Source organism: Hydra vulgaris, chromosome 11, assembly GCF_038396675.1.
Source record: "Hydra vulgaris chromosome 11, alternate assembly HydraT2T_AEP".
Taxonomy (NCBI): Eukaryota; Metazoa; Cnidaria; class Hydrozoa; order Anthoathecata; family Hydridae; genus Hydra; species Hydra vulgaris.
In genome coordinates, this window is record NC_088930.1 from 9,287,752 (window position 1) to 9,303,234 (window position 15,483).

General features: G+C 28.0%; 1 protein-coding gene across 1 annotated transcript in view; it reads right to left on the reverse strand.

Moving 5' to 3' along the window:
- LOC100210625 (calaxin) overlaps positions 1 to 9,814 on the reverse strand; it is a 29,873-nt gene extending 20,059 nt beyond the window's left edge. The window contains exons 1-2 of the mRNA XM_065810023.1: positions 9,655 to 9,814; positions 8,996 to 9,136 (exon numbers count right to left, since the gene is read on the reverse strand). Coding sequence (XP_065666095.1) covers positions 8,996 to 9,136; positions 9,655 to 9,721 — 208 coding nt within the window. The 5' untranslated portion in view covers positions 9,722 to 9,814. The remainder of the gene's footprint in view (positions 1 to 8,995; positions 9,137 to 9,654) is intronic.
- Between the last annotated feature and the right edge of the window lie 5,669 nt (positions 9,815 to 15,483).

The window sequence follows — 15,483 nt, forward strand, 5'->3', positions numbered from 1 at the left end:
GTAGTGGTCTTCTCAACCTTGATGAGGTGAATTAAAAAAATAACATAAATAATAAACATCAATAAATTTATAATCAGTTAATTCATTAAAAGATTAAATTTTTTCTAAAAATTAAATACATTCTGAATCAACAAATTAATCATATCCTTGTTTTGCATAATCAGCATGTCACTTGAAAGCCATTTCAACATCCTCAATTGAAGACCCTTGGATTTCAGGGTGGGTACTTTCTTGTTTTGAATCAGTTTATATGGAGACCAAGATAAAGCATTCCTCAATAAAGAAAATTTCAATTATCTTCTTGCTTGTAATTTTTGGATTAATGGTATGATGATCTGCTTACATTTCTACTTAAATTACTATTTCTCTTTTAATTTACAATGAAAACTTAAAATATGTTACAGTGCTGTTTCTATGTTCATTTTGTCTAATTCTAGCTGGTCATTTGATTTAACTCACTCAATCTTTGTTAAATTTTTAAAACCTCCAAATTTACATTAGAACCACCCATTAATACTTGAATTAGTTTCCCAAGATCAAACAACTCTTCAATGAATTTGTAAAACAAACTCTGAAAATTAGAGTGTCTGAGGAACTTTGAGTCAATATTTCTAGACTTTACACCTGAATTTGAATTCCAGTATCTAATTCTATTTTTGAAGTTCTTTTTTGTTCATTGTTAATTTTTGAAGATTACATTAACTAGAGGAAGCAAAAATTAATGATGCTCTAACTTTAGAGATAAGCTGGTCTCAATAGTATAGCCTATTCCAAAATTAACCACATTTTTTAATATTATTTTACTATCATAAAACATGGATTTTAATTTTTTTTTTAAATTTGAAAATTATTCTTAAAAAACAAAGTGACAATTACAAAATTAATTACAATGTTAAAAGTCCATATTTATTCTGACCGGTGACACTGACCAACCAAATTTGATGAAATTTTTTTTTACAAAAATATTTGTACCTTGTTAATTTTGGGGTGTGAAATTCAAAATTGGCATTTGTTTTAACATTTTACACATAAATTTCAATTACAAGCAGTTTCTCTTTTTCATGATAAATTTCCAAATAATATAAATATATAATAATAGTCTTTTGATGCTGGCACTTTTATTTGGATTGAATAGGTATGTGTTATGTAAAGTTTGATATTAATAGTATATATGTAAAATAGTCTTGCCTTTACAAATTAAAAAATGTTTCATCACACTGGATCTTCTGTGAGAGGACTTTGAATAATGCACTTGTCCAGTCCAGCAGTAGTTAGCAAGTAATGAAGGTGAAGGTTTTCCTTTTATCTCACTGATTTCTTGATTAAAATTGTTCACCATGCTAATCAGATATATAAAACATATTTTCAGGGAAAATATTCAGGTGAGAATCCATAAAAAGAAGTTTAATGACATATTACAGCCTAGGCTTTCATAGCTCTTCATCATATTCTTTATTAGAGATTCAAAATTTGTAGCTTTGTGTTATCCAAGAAAAAACATTACAATCATTTTGAAAGCTAGCCATGCTACTTTTTGAACTTGTGTCAGAGTGTCATCAAAGTTCTGATCGAGAAGCAGCTGTCTTAACTGTGGTCCAATGAAAACACTTTCTGTTACTTTCACAGAACTTAATTAGGAGAGTTACATAACAATCTTTGTCAAGTACTTTTACAAACTGTTTGATAAAAGTGGCAATATGATCTTGTTCGAGGAAACAAGTGGAGGATTAACAACATTCTTTAGTCCAACAGTAAATTCATCTTGCTTAGGCCATACTTTCTCTTTGTAATGGCTATGGCTTACTAGTGAATCCCAAAGGCAGAGGGAACAACAGAACCTAGTGTACCCTGCTTGTAGTCCAGTTAGAATTGCAACAACTTTCAGATCATACAATCCACTGATGCTTATTATACTGTGTGACATTCAGAATATCTTTCAGATTATTGTAGGTTTCTTGCATGATCATTGAATATGCAACAGACATGGATGGTAGCTGATTGCCAATATGTAAAAATAAAGCTTTGGCACTAGTTTTTGAGGCATCAATAAAAAGACGCCATTCAGTAGAATTGTGTTCCTGTTCAAAGAATTGAAGTAAACCGTTTATGTCACAGCTATAACAAAGTTCATTCTTCATTTGAAAAATAAAATGTCATTATGAGAACGTTTCTGATGAAGTGATGCTCTAACGCCTTTTTTCTGTGTGTATTTCTTCAAGCAAGTAATCAGGTTTCTTGGGTACTGAAATTGAATCTGAGTGTGGATGGAACATTTGGATATGATATATTTCCAGTTCTAATAGCAGTAAAAGAAGGATTGATGCAGTCATGAAGAATAGCTAGTGCAACAATATTGTGGTGCCCAAGTAGCCACAAAGCAGCCACATCCACTTTTGTATCAAAATAAGCAGCATACAGCTTTCGAATATGTTCATTAATTGTATATTGCTTCTTTTTTGGAGTATATTCGATATATAAATATGGCAAAACTTGTTTCGCTCGTTTTAACAAGTGGAAGTTACCATTTTATTACAATCTATAAAAAACAAGGTACACAATCACATTAAGCACCTACATTCAATTTAATTCAGATTTAAATTCAAATTTGATTTAATCAATGTTCATTAGTGTTCATTATTGAAATTGTAAAAAAATTTTCAAACAGAAATTACATATTAAATGGAGGAGCAGGAAGTATGTGTGGTAGCTAAGGAATATGAACACTGGGCTAGTTATATTGGCATTTATTAAAAAAGAAAAAGCAAGACAGGTGAGTAGGTAGGCAGATACAGATCAAAAATACACCAAAAGGGTAACACTAAAAAACAATAAATTGAAACTTACATAAAAACCACTTGTTCAAAAGATAAAAATAAGTGCATTTGCTAAAATTTCATAAAACTTTACTCTAGATACATGCATTACATTGCGTGTAAAAAAATGTTGCACTGTGTGACCAGAGCTGAAGATCCTCTATATTAGGCTGTGCAAGTTTGTAGTCCATAACTTTATTTAAATTAAGAGACTGTTCTTTAAATTACTGGAAGCTGCTTCATGCCAGATAATTTTCTATAGTAAAATCTAAAAATAACGTGTAAAAAAAAAAAAAAAAAAAATTATTCTTTAAAGTGCACAGCTAATCAATTTGCTCTAAGCTTTCTAAAAATCAAAAATACATAGTTTAAAGTAAAAGTAAAAAAGCTTAATCAAAATAAAACTAACTAACTACATCCTAATTACATGTTGCTTTCCTAGAATTTTAGATAAATAAATTTACCAGAAAGAATACTTTTTTAATATAACCATTCTGTTTAAAAATGACAGTTCTTTACTGGTTACTAGTAGATGTTAGTTAAAATTAAACAATACATATTTCATAAATGTATTATAAATCTTTATGGTAATTAAATTAATAACTATGTGAAAGATTTAAACATGATAAAGGAGTATTGCACTATTTCAGGAATTCCAGAACTTTTCCAGAACTTGGAAAAAACATTTTAATATTGTATGAAATCTTACATAAAAAATAATTGTAAGCTTAATTATAACTATAAAGTATGATGATACAAATTAATGAACATAAAAACCAAAAAACTTTAGGTTATAACCAAAAAATATACACTAATTGTAAACAAAAATTTATACATACTTATACATATACACACCTACTAAAAATACGTAAAATTTATACATTGTCTTCCATTTTATTAATGTGCAACAAGTAATTTAGACCCTAAATAATACTCATACATTTGATACATGAGAAAATCGTATTGACTAAACTTTCTCATGTTGTTCATAAATTTAAAAGAAGTTATTTAAAGCTTTTTTAAATTTTCTTAAAAATAAGTAGCTGTGTTCTTATATATTATTCCCAATTTTATTTATATATGTGTTAATAAAATGAATAAACAATTTTATATTTAATAAAAGCAGTAATGCAACTAATGTTGCTTACAAGATATTAAAAACTTTCACTAATGTCTGACATGCATGAATTAAGAAGAGTTTTCAAAATAATTAGATTTTCTTTTTCAATAGCAGCATTTAAGTTTTGTTGATTGACAAAATTCTTCTCAACTTCCAGAAACTCAGGGGTAATACAAAGTTCCTCTTAAATCCCTGATGATTGTTATGTTTCTTATCTATAATAAATCTTTCTGATAATTAAATAATGATGCATGTATATATTCTAAACTTGATAAAAAGTTACCACTTTAATTGCTTAGAAAAAGTGATGTGATATCTCTGTATAAGTTAAAAATTCTTTTAACTGTTCAGTCAACCAACTAAATTAACAATTTTTTTTTAATTAATAGAGACATGTTAAGATTCTCTAAAAAGATTTCTAGCTACCATAAAAAAGTTTTATGAAAAACACATAACAGATTTCATGGCAGTATTCAATAAAATTGTTCACATCTCTTTTATTCAATCTGAAATGTCTAAAAAAACACCAACTTTTAAAGTCACAAGAGTAAGTCACAAGAGTAAATGTCACCCTATATCTCAGATTTTGCTGATTTTTATACAGTTGAGAGTACTTAGTAAATAAAGAAAAATTAGTATTTCTACTGATGAACATTTATTACCTATTAAATGAAAACTTATTACCTATTAAATTCATCTTTAACACCTTTAACATTAACAAATTAACTATAATTATACAACCTTGTTAAAAGAAACAAAAAATTATCATTTACATTCAAAAAAAGATAAAAGAAATCAATTTCTGTTTAGCTTTTGTTTACCATGGTGTTTAAGTTCCTTTCATTAAATTACTATTGTTTTTTCATTAATAATTTAATCTAAAAAACAACTTTAATTTAAAAAATTTAATCTGAAATCTAACTTAATAATTAGTTTTACAGTAAGAATAAATTCACATGATTTTGGAAAACTGTTAAATGATACTTGTTATAAACTAATTTATTGTAAAAAAACTGATTTAAAGAGATTTGATTGTTATAGAGAAGATACCAAAGCAAAACTGGACATATGTATGCTGTGACCATTGATGCATCTAAGCAAATCTTAACTCAATCTTAACACTATATTTTTTGGTATTTTATTTTTCAAATGATTAAATCAAATGGGACAAGTTCAAACCAAAAAAAACTTAGAAACAATATTTTCAAAGTTGAGATAAATTTTTAAAGTTATCTTAACTTTTGAAACATTGTTTCAAAAAATTTTTTGGTTTGAACTTGCTCTGCTTGATTTAATTATTTAATTATCTTTATTTTGTTACAATTCTGAAAAAAAAATTTTTGAGATAAAAAGTGGGGCACGGCCCCTGGTGCCCTAGCCTCATTGACCCCTCTGGTCATCAGTCCCGGAAACAACTTTAACATTCATTAGGGTTACACAAATGCCAGAATTTTTAGAGCTCCAGTTTGTCAAGAAGGTAGTGATCTATCCAGACCATGTATGAGACTAAGTCCAAGACACAAAGGGGGCCTAGTGTCTTGGGCCCCGGAAATAATTTTAACACGCACGTTTATCAGCGTTCCAAAAGTTTCAAAAGTTTCAGGGCACTAGCGAGTCTGGAAGATAGTGAAAAATCAATTGCATAATAATGCTAAAAAAAAAGTGGGGACTGTGCCCCTGTTATCCATATATATAGAAATTCATATACTTGAGGATCAAAGTCCTTATGGTTTCTGAAAGATCAATGAACATAGAATGAGGCTCAAATTTATTTTTGATATCATCAAGGTGACATGGATTTCTTGGGCATTAAAAACATGTATATAAAAAATTGCCTAAATTGATTTAAATTGATAAAAACAGTTACTTATTATTTTTTTAAATTTCTGATCATTAAATTGGATTAATCACCCCTGAAAAAAGGCATGGTACAAACACGCCTGAAAATAGCCAGGTACAAATTTTTAAGTTTAAAGATCAAATATTTTTAAAGTTAGGGGTTGTCCATAAATTACACAATGCAAAAGGAATTTAAAAAATAGAAGTAGGAGACCATTTGCGCTTTTGTGCAGCGGTTTTCATTCAATTTAAAGGGCTTAAAGCATTTTAAGTTGAATGAAAACCGCTGCACAGAATAGCAAATGGTCTCCTACTTCTACTTTTTAAAATCCTTTTACGTTGTGTAATTTATGGAGGATTCCTTATGTGACTTGAAACTTCTAAATAAACGTTGTGATGCTGAAGGGACAAAAGGGGTCTGGCCAATATTTGCTAAAAGTAAAATAATAATATTTCAAGATTGTCTTAGAGCCAGAGGATAGTAAGTGACCAGAACCCCAGTCCCAGCTTATCCTTAGCTAAAAATAAGACTTTATTCAAACCCGGTCCTGGCCCCTGCAAAAGTATAAGATTTAGCAGGGGTTGATAGTTTGAGCTAAAAAAAAATTTACAATACTTTATATATTACAATTTTATGCTTACATTTACTATTTATTAAATACTGGCATATATTTATTCATTTTCAAACTCTAATTTACTTCCAACATGATTGCAAGCAACCACTATTAAGTTATGAGTTACTTTAAAATAGAGAATAAGTAAAAGTACTAGGAAATGGTTAACTGAAGACTTAAAAAGTTGTAGGTTGTATATAAAAAAAAACATGAAGATGGCTAAGTAAGAAATCTGAATTAATAAAAGTTTTTATAGCATGAAGGGACAGATACAGTAAAAGGATGCAACTTGTTGAATAAGAAACAAGCAAGAATGAGTTTTAGTTTATCTTAATAGAGATGATAGCTTGTTTGAACATTGACCATGATAGTATTTGTAGAAAAAAGAAAGAAATGCTACCTTACAACAATGGGAGAGTGACTCAAGCTTGGCAGATAAAGCAGGTCTAACTACATTTACGATGTGCTTTAAGACTTTGTCTAAGAGTAAGAGGGTTGTTATTCATCAATATAGGAATGCCAACATTATTGCAATATTTTTTTGCAGTAAATAAATGAGTTTTGTTGTCTTACAAAATTGTGGATTTTAAGTCCAGAATTTAAATCCGTAAGCCATTGTAAGCCTTAGGCTGTTACAAAAGAGAGATCAGATTAAAAACTGGCTGCTTGTTCTAAGCAATCAAAAAGTGAAGATTTTTTGCTGAGACAAGAGTATAAAGTTGAGTTGTCAGCTAATAAAGTCAATTTAGATGTAAAATTTTCACGAAGGTTGTTATTGTAGATAAGAAACAATACAGGAGCAAAGATAGAACCTTGTGGTACCCTTAAAACTACTTGAAATAAAGAGTGCAGGCCTTCGAGAATAATTTTAATACTGCAGTAAGAAAGGAATAACTTAATATTCTCAAAATCTTTATGTATAGAAACTAATAACAGAGAGAAGACTAATAGTAGGAGAGTTGGAGAGGTCAAAATGTTTTTTAAAGTTTTGAAAAATTGGAACCACTTATTTAGAACTTTTTAAAAACTTAGCAAAAATTGAAGAGAGTTCTGGAGAACACTTTTTTAAGACTATGATGGAAATCTTGTCTGAAGCACAAACTGTAGAAGTGTTTAATTGGGAATTAGCTTTATTACTGGAAGCCAGAGTGATTTGGATGTTTAACAATGGGTTAATCTGTTTAACTAGCAGGAAGAGTATGGCCATTAGATTCAAGAGTCAAATTAAAGTAAGATTTCTTGCAAATAACTCTGTTTTTTTCTAGGGAGAAGTAAAAAGATCAGACCCATGAATTAGAGATTAAATGTTAGACTTACTTTATTTAATGACATTGTTGAAGACTAACTAAAAGTTTGATACAAGATTTAGTAAATTGAGAATAGCAGAGCTTAACATCAGGCAGGACCTTATTACATTAGCTTCTTGGAATAATAAAAAGATATTTGTTCTTAAGAGAGATGCTCTTGTAAAAAAGGTGAAAAAAATGATTTATGTTTAATAAAGCAACTGCTCAAGATGGTAAAAAATGTGGAATAGAATGAGGCTTGACTTAAAATTCAAGAGTAAGAATAAAAGCTTCCAAATTTTTAGTCCAGAAGGAATAAATGCTTCCGAGATGCGCCTTATACATACATATTATGGATATTAACATATATGTTTGCTATTTATTCAGATGCTGGCATACAATATCCTTTCATATTTATATAAACTTTAGTATTTATATAGTGTGGTATTTGCCGAAAAAAAAGATGATCAGATGATGATCATGATGTTGATGATGATGATCATGTTGGTCATAGTGATGTTTATATATGCATATATATACAAAATATAACACGAATTTTGAATTTTAAAAATATAATTTAGAATGTATAAATGTTTATGCAGCCCCGGTCACAAACCTGGCCCCAGCCCAGGTCAAATACTAACCCCGGTCAGTTACTACAAGAGGCAAAATTTTCAAAGAATTCTTTATTTACTAAGTATTCTCAATTAAAAATCAGTAAAAACTGAGATGTATGGTGACATGACCTGGGTCACATGGATTACCCACAAACAAGCTATGCTATTAATAATAAAGTTTAAAGCTGATATGACTATTCAATTCTTTTGAAACTTCTTGTAAATAATGGCAAGGAACTATTTGTTTCTTTTTTGATTATTATTTAAAAAAACTGTCAAGCAAAAAGTTCTGGAAGATAGTGAAAAATCAATCGCATAATTAGGCTACAAAAAAAGTGGGGAATGTGCCCCTGTTATCCATATATATAGAAATCATCTAAAAACCTCAACAAAAAAAATAAAGCTTCTAAAGATTTAAAATTAGAACTTAAAGAAATTAAAGGATGATGGCTTTCTAACCACAATGGTTCCTAAAAACTCAAACTTTTATAAAAATAGTAATTTATAGTAAACTTTTAAAGTTCTTTTTGAACATAAAACAAATAAAACAATCTAAAATATTTGAGCTTTACTAAATTCCTGAAGTTCAAGAGACTCAGAAAATTTTCAGATTGCCAAAATTAATACTTATATATAAACATATTATATCTTTTTTCACTTTTCTACCTTAAAGAAAAGAAACAACAACAAAAAAACAAAGGTATACTTCGATCCATAAGAATATCATCTGTCATTTGAAAAGTGTTATGAAGAATTGCTCTAAATTTAATGCGATCCATCTTAGCTTTTTGATTTGGAACAAGTTCCCGAAAAATCGCTAAAAGTTTCTCAACTTCTGTCTTTTCAACTAAAAAAAAATAAGTTAATTCATATAAATAAAAGAATTTATTAAATTTTTTTTTTTCTGAATATTTAAAAGTACATAATACATAATTTTTAAAATTCAGATACGCTTACTAATATATATATATATATATATATATATATATATATATATATATATATATATATATATATATATATATATATATATATATATATATATATATATATATATATATATATATATATATATATATATATATATACATATATATATATATATATATATATATACATATATATATATATATATATATATATATATATATATATATATATATATATATATATATATATATATATATATATATATGAAATAGTAGTAAAACTAAATAATTACTATTTTTAGGTTGTACTTAAAAAAAACTGTTAAAATTAGTCAAATTTAATTAAAAATTAACTGACTATAATTGAGTTAAATATTATAGTTTTTTTTCATATTTTATCATTATAAAAAAATCATTTAATAAAAAAAAGGATTACAATGTGTTGATTTATAAAGACTTTCTGCTAACTTCGCATGATTTTTCTTTATTATCAAGCCGGCCATTGTTTTGTATTTTTTTAAATTTACATTTGATCTGATTTAGGTTCGCGGTATCGAAGGACGCTTTTATTAACAAGATCCATGTCGATCGTGGAACAATGACGTAATAAAATAACTAGATGCAGTGAAGCCAGCGTAAGCCATTTTGCGGTACGGCAAAAATATATAACGTGACTATAAAAATAAAGCAAAAACTAATAATTTAAGTAATAACTAATAATTAAAATTAGAACTTAATGATACTGTTTCAAAGAATTTATTGACAACTATTTTTAACTTTATTTTTTATTTTATATATATTTATAAAGCTTAAAAATTAATCTCAGTAAATGCATTAAAACTAAATGCATTGTGCTAAATAAAATAAACTTTATAAAAATTCAATTTTATAAAAGAATTAATTATACGTGTTCAGAAAAAAAATTATCTAAAAAAATTAAATATCAGACCCCTTACATTGTGGGGCCTGAGGCAATTGCCTTAATGATAATCCGCTGGTGCTCAGGCTTACTGTTACAAAGAACTCCAACCCCTACTTGCATATACAAAACTCTAATTATTTAAATAATAAAAATCTAAAATACACAATGTCTTATTACAACAACATTACCGCGGATATAACTACGTAATATTGTGTTTTTACTGCTTATTACGCCTAATTAGCCGTAAAAACACATGTTTGTAATGCTAAAAATTTTTTAAAACCAATTAAAAAATTATTCTTACCCTAATGGTGTTGAATTTAATTACTTTTTCTATACTGTTGGCTAATGATCAATAAAGTAAATTTCAAATCATGAAACTTTACTAAATTAAACCATATTTCAACAGTAACACGAACTAAATTAAAATTAAAAAATGAATAAACATAACAGTAATGTAATAACTAAATAGCAGCTAAAGAAATAACAAAAGAAATGAACAAAAATATAAAAAAGACACAAACTAGAATCTTTTGAAACCTATTAGGAAAAAATTTCCTTTAAACAAAAACTAATAAAAAATAAAACTACAAATAAATAAATGGTGAAACGTTTTGTAAGCTTGATTTTAATATAAGTACTGCAAAAATATTAAGTCACATTGTGACAACTGCTAACACTTATTTATGAAGCACATCACTTCAACTATAGTCCAAGAAAAATAATATTTTTGTTCAATTTCTGACAAAGTCCTGCTTTAAATCCTTGAATAACTTCGCGGTAATATTTTTGAATATACGTTTTGAATCTAATAGTTAAAAATCGAGCAGAAATTTTTTTAATTAACTGTACAACACGCAAATCCTCATAACAATAATCGTGGTCAAAGTGATCATCCAGCATTGGAAAAATATTAACATAAGGTGAAACTTTGCGTAAAACAACACTTAGAATAAAAACATTTATATTCTGTTTAGCAGTAATTATTGTTGAATTCGAGCCACATACGCTACCTTTAAATGCTTTTTCAAAAGTTTCAACAACTTTGACAACACCTGATGATGGAAAAACAAAACCGTGCTTGTGTTCAATTGGTAGTGTTTTAACATGACCAAGGTGGTTATTGACTGAAGAAATAATTCCAGTTGTTGTTAATGGCTGAGCACATACTGTGCACTCATTATGATGTAATAAATCACGAACAATGGACCCTGCAATGTAGCATAAAACAACTTGTTGAAAATTGCTTATGTTTTCCCCGTCTAGTTTACAAAATAATGATTGAAGAAATGGCTCTACACTGAACTCAATAGAAGGTTCATCTTGTAGTCTTGTAGTGGTGTTCTTCGCCGTAACCATTTCAGATTAAAAAGTTGGAGTTCAGGTCTATAATCTAAATTTGAACAGTTTGCACTTCTGCTCGGAGCAACATTGTTGTGTATCAGTAACCGCTTCATTGAAACACTGTTGTGTATCAGTAACCGCTTCATTGAAACACTGCTGTGTATCAGTAACCGCTTCATTGAATATTTAAATTGCACAACATCTGGATTATTATTAAATTCATTTTTCCCACGAATGCAAGCAAAAGTAAGCTCAAGGTGGTCCTATGACAACTTATAAGTTAATAAATACTTCAACGGTTTAACTGCACGATTACATAGTTTAAGAGTCAAGCCTGCATAATTATTGCATTTGTGACAAATCCAATAACACATGTTTTACAGCAATGTGAAACCAACAAAGCTGCGTTTTTTCTGTTATCAAGACGTAGAGATAGCAGATATCCAATACTATTACTAAACGCCTACATCCAGTAACTACTATTGCTAGGTTTAAGTGGTTGTTTATAATTCTTTGCAAATGCATTCTTAGAGTTCATCATGTCAAATAATCTATTGAAAGTACGTATAAAACTCACAGTACCTATTGCATCTTCAAACCCTTTTAGATAACATTTCATCAAAAATTTGATTGCTTCCGCTACTGATGAGCTCAGTGTTTGACCAGCAACTTTTACATTCATTTTATGTTGTTGAAATTGTATGTCTGCTATAAAGTTTGTTACTAAGTGTCAATCCTTCTGATTTTTGAAGTCGATGCAAGAGTACGAGTGCAAGAGTACGAAGTTGATGCAAGAGTTTCCATTTAATGACATGACCACTATTATCATACAAAAAACCAATATCAACAAGAGCATTTTTTGCTAATTTAAGCATATGGCATGCATCTAATAAAGCATAAACGGGCCTGCTAGAAGATGCATAGCAAAATTTAGAGCAAAACTGATCTATTTTGTTTTTATAATTATTTTTATATCCCTATATGAACTGGTTGTGCATACATATTTCAAAAAGATTTTAATTGTGTTTACTTGGATAGTATATTGCCCATTACAGAAATAAAATGCTTTATTAATGAAACTTTTTGTAATGAGTTAAAAAGACTTGTGGAATCATGTTTTAAAACAAAAGAGTTGTCAGGAAAATGTATACTAAGAAAGCTTCTTCCAAAGTGTTTAGAACGATATGAACCGATGAATTTGTTATAATCAGCTCAGGTGAGTTAATTAAAGTTGTTAGAGGAATATTTAGAAAAATATAAATTTACTTTGTTAATACTGTTAAAACTATTTCTATTTTTTTAATTTTTTCTTGTTTTTATCATAAATATAATTTCTATTATATTATATATATTTCGGAAGTAAAATATTTAAAAAATTTTTATATTCCTTTTGATAAAGATATTGTGTCATCTTGTGCTCAGCAATTTACCAGTTATGTTTCAACTACGGCGTACATTTAGCTATTTGCGACACACTATATATATAAAAAAAAATTTAAATTAAAACTATACAAAATGATTTATAAAGTGATGATAGTAATAATGCAAGTAATTAAATGCTTTGTCATAAATATAATTTTAAATTCAATTAAATAACTAACCTGAGAAATTTCGTTCAGCTATTGATTAAGGTATTTTGTATCATTTTTTTTATGAACAATAAAGGTTTTTATAACAATTGCTACAAATAACTTTAGGATGGTCAGCTAAATTCTAATAAAAGAGTAAAAAGTATACTTTCTTATTTTGAATTAAAAGTATACTTTCTTATTTTGAATAAAAATGTAAAACTTTATAATGTGAAAACTTTGTAACTTTCTAATTTTAAGTAAAAAATAATTATAAAAGATTCTAAAAACCAAAAATAAATTTTTTTTAGATATCTATATTGTTCATATAGGGATCATGTAATTTATATTGTTCAATATTTTATTTTTATCTGATGAGCAAGCATAATTTGTGCTACTGCTCTGTGAAATTTCTTGCACAGTTCTCTTTTTTGGTGACTTCCGATGGGTTTTTTCTGAATTAGATGCTTTGGAAAATTAAAAAGAGATGGTATGGCATTAGGACGCAATATGATGTATTTCACACCCAGGACGTACTAAAAAATCTTCAGCAAGGAAAAGCTCGCTACAGACATAATGATGTTTTTAAGGAACAAATTTATCTTGCTTCAGCGCAACTAGCCACAGCTTGCTTCTATTTTGATCTTTTAATGGAAATCTGAAAATAATCTTAAGTATGTAAACACCCAGTACAACAAATAGCTAAAAAAGCTGCGTAGTTCACATTGTATTTCAATTACAACATTTATTACAACTTATAATGGAACATGCAAAAAAAAAAAAATATAATACATTTAATAGTATATAACTATTAATAAACTTTGATGCATAATAAGTTATTAATAACTAATATATTATATAAAATAATATATAATATGACATAATATAATAATAATATACATAATTTATGATTATATGACATAAAACCTATATGAAGATTTTTTTTTTAAATCTTAAAAATTATTAATCTTAAAAATTTAATCTTAAAAATTATTATTGATTAAGATTATCGAACCAAATACTAATTGTTACTAACAATTAATAGTTGGTTTGATAATCTAAGTTAACAATGTTAGTTAACTATATAATCTACGCCTTTTCAAGATGTAATTGAGAACTTGAAAGTTGTAATTAAGAAAAGTAAGATGTAATTGAGAAATGCAACATGTAATTTAAAAGTCGTATATGTAATTTGAAAAACAAAAGTTGTAATTTAGAATTCGTAATATGTAAACAAGAATACATTATTTGTAATTGCGAATTCAATGTAAGCTTAAAGGTCATTAAAAAAGACCTTCTTGGACATGCATTTTAATATATGCAAGTTAATAATATCAAATTTGGCATTTGTATTCACCAACAATACAGTAATAGAATTGAAAGATCGTTGTGTTATTTGTCAATTCACTATAAATAGAAAGTCTGTTATTAAATTGAACCCGTGCAAGCATTTATTTCACCAAATTTGTTTACAACCACTTCTGGAACAACCAGAACCACCTTGTCCAATTTGTAGACATGAAACAAATACAACTGAACTAGTTGAAAGAAAACATTATGTTTTATCTTCATCGAATGATAGAAGAAGAGTAATTGAATGTGCTGAGCGAAACGACGATTGGGTGACTCTGGTGCAAACTTTAGGTGTCAAACATAAGACAGCATACAATTGGGTCCGCAGCGAAAATTTAAATTTTATTGGAAGAGGTGGTTTAAAATCAAAAAATTTACCAATGATCAAAACGAAGAAACACTAACATGGATTGAAAGTAACTGTTAGTTGACATTGGTGGCCATTAAAACAAGGATATAAAGATAATTTAATATTAGCGTCAGCACAACCTCAATTGCCAAATACCTTGAAGGCAGACTGTTTTCATTTAAAAAGTGCATAAGGAGCCTACTATAATGAATAGTAATGAAAACAAACAAAAAAGAGCTGAATATGTTAGGAACATTAACGAACACATCACAAATGGTCATCAGATAGTTTGGTTGGATGAACCAAATTTTAATCTTTTTTGTAGAAAAACGCAAGGACGAGAAACAGGGGAAAAGAGCAATAATAAAAATACCTTCTTCAATAGGTGCAAACATACATTTGATTGCAGCTATATCAACAAAAAATGTCGTCATGATGGAGACTCGCAGAGGTTTATTTAAAGCAGATTCTTGTAACGAGCGGATGTTGACTTTGTTTAACCAGTGGGTTACATCCGGAAATCGTTTAGAGGATTAGGTCGTCGTAACAGACAATGCTCCATGTCACGCTCGTTTTGAAAAAGGGTGTTTGAGAATTCACCGGCTTAGTTGTTACGAATAGGACCCAACAGCTCAATGTTAAACCCAGTGGAAACTATCTGGTCCAAAATAAAAATAAACGTTAAAAATGTGAGTTGCATTCCACCAGTATTCAGTACTGGGATTATGG